The following is a 9,964-nucleotide window of genomic DNA, read 5'->3' on the forward strand; positions in this document are numbered from 1 at the left end:
TGTAACGTTAACTGATTATTTTCTTCAGTTGAATAACGTTTATATGAGATGTCACCGAGACGTATTTCACTTTAATCCAATTCTTTATGCATATCGACCTTACAGTTTGTGTACAAACATATACATTACAATTATTACCACACAAAAATACTATTTCACTGCCACTGTCCCTTTTCAAGACCCGGAAGTGTTCGCTGTGAGTTCCGGCGGGGCGGAAGAGGCGGGGTGTGAAGCAAAATGAGGGAAAATAAGAACATGTCCGAGTCCCCGTCTCAAGCGGGAAAGGAGATGCCGGCGAAAAAACAAAAACTGAGCAGTGACGAGAATAGTAACCCCGACTTATCAGGAGATGAGAATGTAAGCAGTCTAACCGTGTTGTTTCTCTGGTGAAAGGTGTCCTTATCGCAGCTGGCTAGTTAGCATTATGCTAAAGTAGCCAACAGGCTAAAGTGATCTGTAACGGTAGCTAGCAGCTTTGTGCAGCTGTGCCGGCTGGACTCGACAGTCGACTCAGACAGCTGTGTAAATTAGCTGTAAACACGTTTCTCCTCTTCTAAACTACATTACACATACGAAGCTTTCTGCCCGCTGACTCAGTCTTTCATTGATACGTACATATGATGCTCAGGCTACTGTCATTCACGTGTAAACTAACATTAGCACTAGCAGCTAACTTTACTATAGGGGATTTGTTGTGAATTGTGGCTAGCAGCGTTAGCTCTTGTATCAAGGTGTGATAGGATGACTTGCAGTGATAGCTAACTTCCAAAATGAAGTGAAATACATGAATAAATGAGGCTCTGCTACTGTTAACCTCCCCCCAACACCTTAGACAGCAAGAAAAAACACCAGAAAATACAAAGCTTCATGCAAGAATGAAGTATTTCTAACTTAATGCCTCTAGGCTTTTGGAGACTAATATTGATACAGCAGTTACAGCTAAATGCAGTAACAAGCTGCAGAGATTCATCTATGACTGTTATGCAAATGTATGTAATGCAAATCATAATTGGTCTGGCGATGCCCCTGTTCACAGAGGCACATGCATGAAATTCTTATGCCCAGGAATCACATCTCAACATCTGAACAGTAACACCAGTTATGCAACTGACAAACAAAATACAAAATAATGGTTTTACAGTTTTGGCATCAATGACAGGGCGTATCAAAGCTGTTCTGGTGATGAGTGGTGAATCCAATGCCTTATTAAGGTTCAGGGATGGGAGTTTTCAGATTGCTTTTTTTCTTTCAGGATTTCAGACTTTTAAATTCACGACTGCCATTCATTCCTGTTGGTACTGCTTTCGTTCACAAAAACCTCCCTGAATACTCACTGAACTTTCTGAGGGAATTTATTATGGTAGTTATTTAATAGCAGTAGGCTAAAACCTATCCAACTTGAAGGACTTGATAAAAGTACCATAGTCCGTGTGCTTTGTTGTTTGTAATGTAACAGTATGTCTGTAAAAAAAAAAATGGAAATTAGCTCTAGAGAGTTTTGTACCATGATGTCCACTTTCAGAAGCATAAACCTGAAAGATTTGGATGTCTTTTAACGGCAGCTGTACCTTCATCACATTTGTAGGATGATGCCGTCAGCGTGGAGAGTGGGACCAACGTAGAGCGCCCAGACACGCCCACTAACACTGCCAACGCCCCGGGCAGAAAGAGCTGGGGCAAGGGCAAGTGGAAGTCCAAGAAGTGCAGATACTCTTTTAAGTGTGTGAACAGCTTGAGGGTAAGAACAGCAGCCAGCCTGCTCTCTCTGTTGAGCTGGGCGGGGACAAACACTTGCATAAATTTGAGGATTTGTTTATACTTTTATTTCTTTTGAGCCCAATTAGTTCCTTTTCAGATATTTTTATTTGAAGAATTGTGCCAAAATTCATTAAATAGCTTTTTATTTTGTTACATTTCATTGACATAAGCACTAAATGAGATGAAACAGACACTATTTTGTATAATCAAATAATAATAATAATAACATAACATATTTTTACCATTTTGTATTGGGAGCATGTTAATTAGTTTCCTTTCAACCGTATTGAACATATATTGAACTGAGTCATGCATCAAACCTTGACTGTTATGAACAGGGTTGCAAATCAACACCTGCCAAATACAGTTCAAACTAGCTTTTTCGTCATCCCAAACTCTACCAGCCACTTTAACTATTCCACCAGCCAAGTAGATTTTTAGAGTAGAACAGGACTCCAAATGATGTTCGATTGCCTGCCGAAGTGGCCAGTAGAGTAGACAAACTCACTAGACACGGCCAAGTAACCACAGTGTCACCACTGTCAGGTGTCCGGTGTTAATTTCCCGCCCGGAGTGTTGTTAATGATCACACAATAATTTCCACAGGAGGACCACGGCCAGCCGCTGTTTGGAGTCCAGTTTAACTGGCACAGCAAAGAGGGAGACCCGCTGGTGTTTGCCACAGTCGGGAGTAACAGGGTAAGTGTTAGTAAGTCTTAGTAAGTCTTTTGACCTTTTTTGTTTATTAAAGTCCTTTCACTTTCAATAGCACTACCTGGTCAAATTAAAGTTAAATAAATGTCTTGTTCCACAACTAACTTTGCACTGTCTTTTCTTCACCAGGTAACTCTGTATGAATGCCACTCTCAGGGAGAGATAAGACTGTTGCAGTCTTACGTCGATGCAGACGTATCCTTTTCACTCGCTTCAAACGCCTTTTTAAACTTGTTTACTCCTCATCGGCTTAGTTAAATCCAAACAGTGTCTGGATTTAAGATAAGGTTGTTTGCACATATATGGCACTCATCCACACAAGATAAAAACCATGTAACATGCTATAGACAGCTTAAAAACATTGGACACAGTAAAAACAGATAATAAGAAATATGTTTGACATTGTTTAAAAGTGCAACCAATTTGCCATAGCCCCTGTAATATATTGCATACATAGTCATACACATTCAGATTTACTATTCTCACCAAGCTTATGTAAAGTCATGGTTTTCTCAGCTTTGAACAGTAAATGGAAGGTGTCTAGAGGTTCGAGAACTGTGTTTGTGTCTGGAACGCCAGCTAGGAAAATTTGGCTTGGGAAAATTGAATATCAGCTGCTCTCCCTTACCAGCTTCTGTTTAGAAAAAGACAGATTGTAGGAATTTTTTTTGTGTGCATGTTTTTGTAATTTTCTTAACTATATCTACGCAAAGGCAGACGAGAACTTCTATACGTGTGCCTGGACCTTTGACACCAACACCAGTCACCCCTTGCTGGCTGTAGCCGGGTCCCGCGGCATCATCCGGGTGATCAACCACATCACCATGCAGTGCATCAAGGTACAGTTCATCTATCCCGCTTAAGATGAATATATACACTACCGGTCAAAAGTCTGGAGTCACCTGATTGAATGTACTATGTTCTTCATTATCTTAAAGCCATTTTGATGTAAAGGCTTATGCTTAAATGCTTGAAATTAGTTTTTTAGACAAATCTAAATAGTGAAGTTGATGCCTATGTATGAATTTCTTTCCAAAGCCTTTGCCTTTCCATCAAGGCAAAGGGCGGCCACTTTAAAGAATCTAAAATATAAGATAGTTTTGATTTGTTTAACACTGTTTTGGTCACTGCATAATTCCATTTGTGTTGTGTTGTATATCATATTTTGGATGTCTTTACTATTATTTTAAATGTGGAAAATGGCAAAAATAAAGAAAAATAAATATGGTTTGTCCAAATTTTTGACTTTTGATAAGCCATGCAAATTGCCTTTTTCAGATGATAAGCATTCATCACCATGGTTCAGAAATTGAATTGCTCTTTTTGTCATCTGAATAGTAAAACATCCTTCAGAAATTGATACATGTAACTTAGAAATAATCAAAATCTTGGAACATCATGGATTTCTTTTTATAGCTCAGAAATACAAGGTGATTCTGTAATAATATTCTCCCTTTTTTAATCTAGCATTATGTAGGTCATGGGAATGCCATCAACGAGCTCAAGTTTCACCCAAGAGATCCAAATCTCCTCCTGTCTGTCAGCAAAGGTAAACTACATTATAATAATAATAACAAACTTAGTTTATATAGCACTGTAGCACTTTTCAAAACACTTACAAAATGCTTAACTTACAATGAAGGAATAATGAATATAAACCTGTAAGATAAAAAACAAGATAGACATCACTTCTTCACATCCATTCTGTCTGAGGCAAATACAGCAACAGTGAAATATGAAAACAGCCATATCTCCATATATAACAACAGTGAGTCTTATCTATTTACGTATTATTTAATTATTTTCTTGACATTGTATATTCTCTCATCCATTAATTGCTGCTGCCCTTGTTTGTGGCACAAGCAAATCTCCAAAAGTCAAGAATTAAGTAATTAATGTAGTTGTATACAGTATGACAATTATTTATTTTTTATTTTAAGGTTTACTGGCCATGATTTGAGCAATTTTGTTTCATGTTAATTTGACTCTCCATATATAACGTTATAGTTTTCTATTTCTTCATATAGTTTTTAAAAGTCTCATAAAAGGTAGGGTATTCTAGCACATTGATAGTCCAGGTGTAACTGTGCTCCAAGGGTACAATATAAGTGAGGGTGTTGGCAGAGAATAAAACTGTTTAAATGATAGTTCAGATTTTTTTCATGTGATCCTCAGGTGGTTCTGTGATCTGAGAGTTGTCTGTGGCCCAGGTGAAATCAGAAAGCAAGTTTCGCTGCTCTGATAAGGATCGTGTGAATGGCAGCAAAGTTTAACCTTTATTTAATCAGGGAAAGTTGACTGGGCAGGTTTGCTGTTTCTCAGTAACAGCCTGCTTCACACTGAAGTGCCTTGCTCATGGGCATCGTGATGGTAGTTGTTTTATGGGTGTAAAAGCGGTTTTACACATTCACTTTTGTGCAGATTTGAAGTAGCAACTTTCTGGTTAAAAGCCTGCTACCACTACCAGGAGCTGCTAATGTTAAATTAATTGGAATATAAGGATCAACTGCTACGTCTCCTCAATTTTGGTCAAATTTATATTATTTAACATTAAATAAAGTGTTGGTGATTTCATTTATCCTCAAATCCTCCTCATTTTCATGCTTTAATGATCGATGAATTCTGCCGATATTTGTATGCAGATTTCCAGAGACGCAAACCATAAAGTCCAATTTTACTTTGGGAAAGAACCATTTGGCTGTGGCATGAATGATAGGCTATAACTTAATATCATTGGTCTTAGGCATGTTTTGTTTTGTCTAAGATTTACATTAGTTCATGTGTGACTTGGTCTGTTTCCTCAGATCATGCCCTTCGTCTATGGAACATACAGACCGACACATTAGTGGCCATATTCGGAGGCGTGGAAGGCCATCGAGACGAAGTCCTGAGTGCTGTGAGTGTTGTTTGTTTACACTTTGCATTGGACCCTCTTGGATTATGAACAAACCACAAGTGAGAAATAGATTTTGATTTGCTTTCTTAAATCCCGCTGACAGGACTTCGATCTCCTGGGTGAGAAGATTATGTCGTGTGGGATGGACCACTCCCTAAAACTCTGGAGAATCAACTCAGAGAGGATGCAGAAAGCCATTCGTGGGTCATATGAGTACAATCCTTCAAAGACCAACAGGTAAGAAAAAACTTCTTAGCACTACTGTCTGTATGGTGCGCTGTAGTGAGGTAGAGGGGACTGGAGAATTGTGTTTGTTCTCTCTCCATTCACTGCCATTATATGGTGAAACAGGTGTGAAAATCACATTTCTCGTTTAGTTAGATCTAGTTAGACACATTCTCTGTAAAGTACTCTGAGACATGCTTGTGATAAAGGGCTATGTAAACAAACTTGACTTGACTCGTATATAAACAAACACGAACAAAGCAGATTCTGACAAGATATTAAAACAAACTAGTCATTCTGCTGAATTGTTTTTAAGTGAATCACTTTCTTTATGTTATTAAACCTTTAAGTTTGAACAAGTGTAACACTGAAATCCGGTTGGAGGAAACTTGTGCCGATGGAACAAAGAAAATATTACATTTATCAATAATTGTAAATGGGCGAAAAAAGGTGGGAGACAGGAGAAAGCAGATTCTGCCCATAAGTAAAAAAAAACAAGACTGTTGCCTGGTTACAAAGAGAATTGCCTTTAGGCGATCAAATAAGTGCATACATATGGGGATTTTAATAAATTCCATGGAGACAGGATTTCATTAAATGACAGCATCAACTTAAGATATCTGGGCAAGTTTCTTTTGGTCTTTCCAAGTCGTCTTTAGCCTGGAAGGGTCTTTTGCCATTATTTCTGCATTTAAAGAGTGTTTGTGTGTTTTCCTCAGGCCATTCGTTTCACAGAAAATTCACTTCCCAGACTTCTCAACGCGGGACATCCACAGAAACTATGTAGACTGTGTGCGGTGGCTGGGGGATCTCATCCTTTCCAAGGTAAGAACTTTTGGGGAACTGTTGAAGACACTGGGAAAACAAGTTTTGTCTGACACACACTTTGGCTCTTAACAAGAAAAGTTAGTTTCCTTCCCTCTACTGAATACAAGTTTTTAAAATGCAGGATAAAAATATGAATTACTGTTTTATTGTTTATAAGCTGTAGTCCGACATGCATGAGCCTCTGCTTCTGTCCCTTTTTAGTTGAAATTGTGTTCTTGTGTTTATCTTTTCTGTTTCTTGTTCCGGTCTGCTTTCAGTCTTGTGAAAATGCCATTGTGTGCTGGAAACCGGGAAAGATGGAGGACGACATCGATCGCATCAAACCGAACGAGTCGAACGTGACGATCCTCGGACGCTTCGATTACAGCCAGTGTGACATTTGGTACATGCGCTTCTCCATGGACTTCTGGCAGAAGGTGAAGTTGTGTTTATTTTTCTGAATGGAGCCGTTTAACAGGGTTCCTATGTGGGTGTGGAAATGTTGAAAATCAATTGGATGATCTCAAGGATGTGACACACATGACTACGCATTGATGTGTAACTGCACCAATACTGCAACTGCACACCCACTCTCAGCAGTTGAGAGTGGGTGTGCAGTTGCAGTATTGGTGCAGACATTTTGCAGTTTACTACATTCTCACACTTTTGTCATTTTTTTTTTAACAAATACCAATAATACAACACAAATTAATAGAATATTGTCACTACAATCATAACCAAGCCACGGCAAAATATACACTTTATGAAATGGATCGACAAGAGAAAATTGCAAATAATTTTGTATGCATTAATTTTGTTAAAAGAAATGGAGGGTTATGGAGCATGTCTTATCAAAATATATTAAAGTCTTCATTTTCTTGTTTTCAATCAAAGTAAGCATTTGTAAAAGAAAATTATAATCTTGATCAGTAGTCTTGATGATCTTTGGAGCTTTTTGCATCTTTTAATAAAATCCTGAGTATTTTCAGCTACAATCATGAAACATAAAATCTTCATATACAGTAATACACAATTAATTGTGCACATTTTGGTGCACCTTTTTAATTTTTGCCTGTTAGTGAAGAGCTATTCTGTCTTCTGTCAAACTGATTTACAGATGCTGGCCCTGGGAAACCAAGTGGGGAAGCTGTATGTGTGGGACCTTGAAGTGGAAGATCCACACAAAGCCAAGTGAGTCAGTCTGAGTAACAGTGACTGGAAGAGAGGTTATCACATAACAGATGGGTCACATGTTCAATTCCCATCAGCAGCATTGTGTCCTTTCAAGCAAGACACTCCTCACCTTCCTGTTCACTGGAAGTCACTCTGGATAAGAACGTCAGCTAAATTGCCTAAAATGTGAAACGTAATGTAAAACCCCTTTCACACCAGACTAGTGAGCAGAGAAATACGTGGGTCCAACATCAGTGTGAAAGTGCTGAAATGATTCCTCAATCGACAGAAAATTAATCAATTATAATTCTGATGATTAATCGTTTTAGTCATTTATCAAGTAAAAATACCAAACGGCTTAACAAATGCTTTCTCTGTTTCATATCATAAAATGAAAACTTTGGGTTTTTTGGCTGGTGGTCAGACTAAGTCAGCAATTTTAAGAATCACTTTGGGCTCTGGGAACTTGTGATGGGCGTTTGTCATTATTTTTGACATTTTGTAGATTAAGTGATTTAATTTAAAAGTGATTAATCTGAAAAATAATCCATAGATTAATCAATAATGAAAATAAAAGTTAGTTGCAGCCCTAGTCCATCTGGATAATTCAAGTCAACACAAAATAGACCTGATCCAGATCCTGGTCCAAGATCCTATCATGATCTTGATTTCAACCGTATCACCAAACCCCATCGCCCATAGCACTTTCCCGTGAACGAGGCTCGGTGTGAATTGCCTCCTACATGCAAATGACTTGGATCGGCATATTATAATATATTCCCAGGTTGTTGTGTGTGAACGCTGCTGGCTAAGAACCGGACTGTGTTAGCTAACGTCCTCCTCTCTCCTCTCTCCTCTCTCCTCTCTCCTCTCCTCTCTCTCCTCTCTCTCTTCTCTTCAGGTGCACGACCCTGACGCTCCCCAGATGCACATCGGCCATCCGGCAAACCAGCTTCAGCCGCGACAGCAGCATTCTGATCGCCGTGTGCGACGACGCCTCCATCTGGCGCTGGGATCGGCAGCGCTGAACGTGTTTGGCTGCGGCACCTTGGCTGAACGGAATTTGGTCGTTTCTGTTTCTGAACCCTCGCAAACGCGTTGCTCTGTCCTTAGATCCTAGCATCTGCACAGATCTACGCTGCAAAGAAAGTGTCCATCTTGACATTTAGTCTCATATTCAGTCTTAACATTTAAATTTTTCTTAAACAGAGTGAAAGAAAGTTATGTTTTTGCCCGTGTTGTGAACGGATATCTGTGAAACTTCATGAACAGATCAATAATTTAGATTTTGGTGATTCAGATCTGAGATTTCCTCCATTAGTTGATTGTTGATTTTAAGCCGTAACTATACAACTAACGGAGATGGAGTGCCTTCTAGTGTCCTATGCAGTTTATTTTTTTTCCCCAGTAATTTTCTAGATTACTCAAGATCACTGCACAAGTATCAGGAAAATGTTTTCTCAAATTCTTGAAATCATCAGTTATCTCACCCCACTGGCCGATTTTCTCACTTGTTTTAAGAAAAATAAGATTTTAAGACTGGATAGTAGATGAAATGACTTGAGATGGATTTTTTTTTTTTGCAGTGTAGCAACGTTTATATCCAAAAGCAAACACAAATTAAAGGGCAGTGCTGTTGTTTTTAGAGGATTTTTTTTTTTTCTTGAGTTTGTCTTAAATTCCTTTGTGTCTTTTATTATGCCCACCTGGATTCTTTTCAATGCTGTTATGAAGAAATACACCCCCCCATCATTTATAGTATGCTATTAACATTGGAGGCTTTATTGAATACACTCAATAAAAAATGTTTTTGTAAATTAAACAAAACTTAGTCAGTTTTCCATGTTCAATTCAACGTGTCAAAAATCAAACCGAATATAATTTCAAGAGCCTTGTATTAATTATCGGGCACAATTTCTGAGGAAAATGTTAAATATAGTCAGCTTTACAGTAAGTTGAGATGAAGCATAAAAGGATAAATGCAATCAGTTATTTCTATAGCAAGGAGAAATGAGGCTCAGTTGACATTTGGATGAGTGGAATTTAAAATGAAATATCCATTAAATAGCACACAGGCTTTTAAGTTTCATATTTAACTTTAACCCTGTAATTGAAGTCTGCCAAGCCTGTCAGAGTGGGAGGGGTATTTTGGTCTTTTGTCTTTACTGAGTACCTGTACTTCAATTTATTTGGACTTAAATAAAAACTATTTTTCTACAGATACCACGGTGCATTTCTCTAATCTGGTTCCTACAGCAACCCTGACAAGTTGCAAGATACTATACAAATATTACAGCAAAACTTTAAGACCCTACTGGAATATTGTAGGAATACTGCAGTGAAGCCATAGGAGAGGAAGTCATAAAGTACCATAAGGTTAATATAAACGTA

General features: G+C 38.3%; 1 protein-coding gene across 2 annotated transcripts; it reads left to right on the forward strand.

Annotated features, from left to right (window-relative positions):
- The first annotated feature begins 221 nt into the window (after nt 1-221).
- Nucleotides 222-9,788, forward strand: eed (embryonic ectoderm development). Of its 2 annotated transcripts, XM_071533102.1 has the most exons (12): nt 222-357; nt 1,586-1,738; nt 2,365-2,457; nt 2,602-2,667; nt 3,186-3,311; nt 3,940-4,021; nt 5,277-5,368; nt 5,472-5,605; nt 6,313-6,418; nt 6,679-6,837; nt 7,518-7,591; nt 8,475-9,788. In XM_071533102.1, the coding sequence occupies exons 1-12, from the start codon at nt 238-240 to the stop codon at nt 8,599-8,601; spliced, it is 1,332 nt and encodes a 443-aa protein (XP_071389203.1). In that variant the 5' UTR covers nt 222-237; the 3' UTR covers nt 8,602-9,788. The 2 variants fall into 2 exon arrangements, with proteins under 2 accessions (XP_071389203.1, XP_071389204.1); XM_071533103.1 differs by lacking the exons at nt 5,472-5,605; nt 6,313-6,418.
- The last annotated feature ends 176 nt before the right edge of the window (nt 9,789-9,964 follow it).

The sequence above is a fragment of the Centroberyx affinis genome, unplaced genomic scaffold (assembly GCF_046629955.1).
Source record: "Centroberyx affinis isolate AG114_WGS23_722 - 3 ecotype Tasmania unplaced genomic scaffold, CSIRO-AGI_Caff_v1 ptg002323l_1, whole genome shotgun sequence".
Classification (NCBI taxonomy): Eukaryota; Metazoa; Chordata; class Actinopteri; order Beryciformes; family Berycidae; genus Centroberyx; species Centroberyx affinis.

Bases quoted from the DNA above. Each gene is read 5' to 3' on its own strand.
- eed (XM_071533102.1), top strand. From the start codon at position 238: ATGAGGGAAAATAAGAACATGTCCGAGTCCCCGTCTCAAGCGGGAAAG. The intron at 358-1,585 runs GTAAGCAGTCTA...TCACATTTGTAG, and splicing joins ACTTATCAGGAGATGAGAAT to GATGATGCCGTCAGCGTGGA. The intron at 6,419-6,678 runs GTAAGAACTTTT...GTCTGCTTTCAG, and splicing joins GGGATCTCATCCTTTCCAAG to TCTTGTGAAAATGCCATTGT.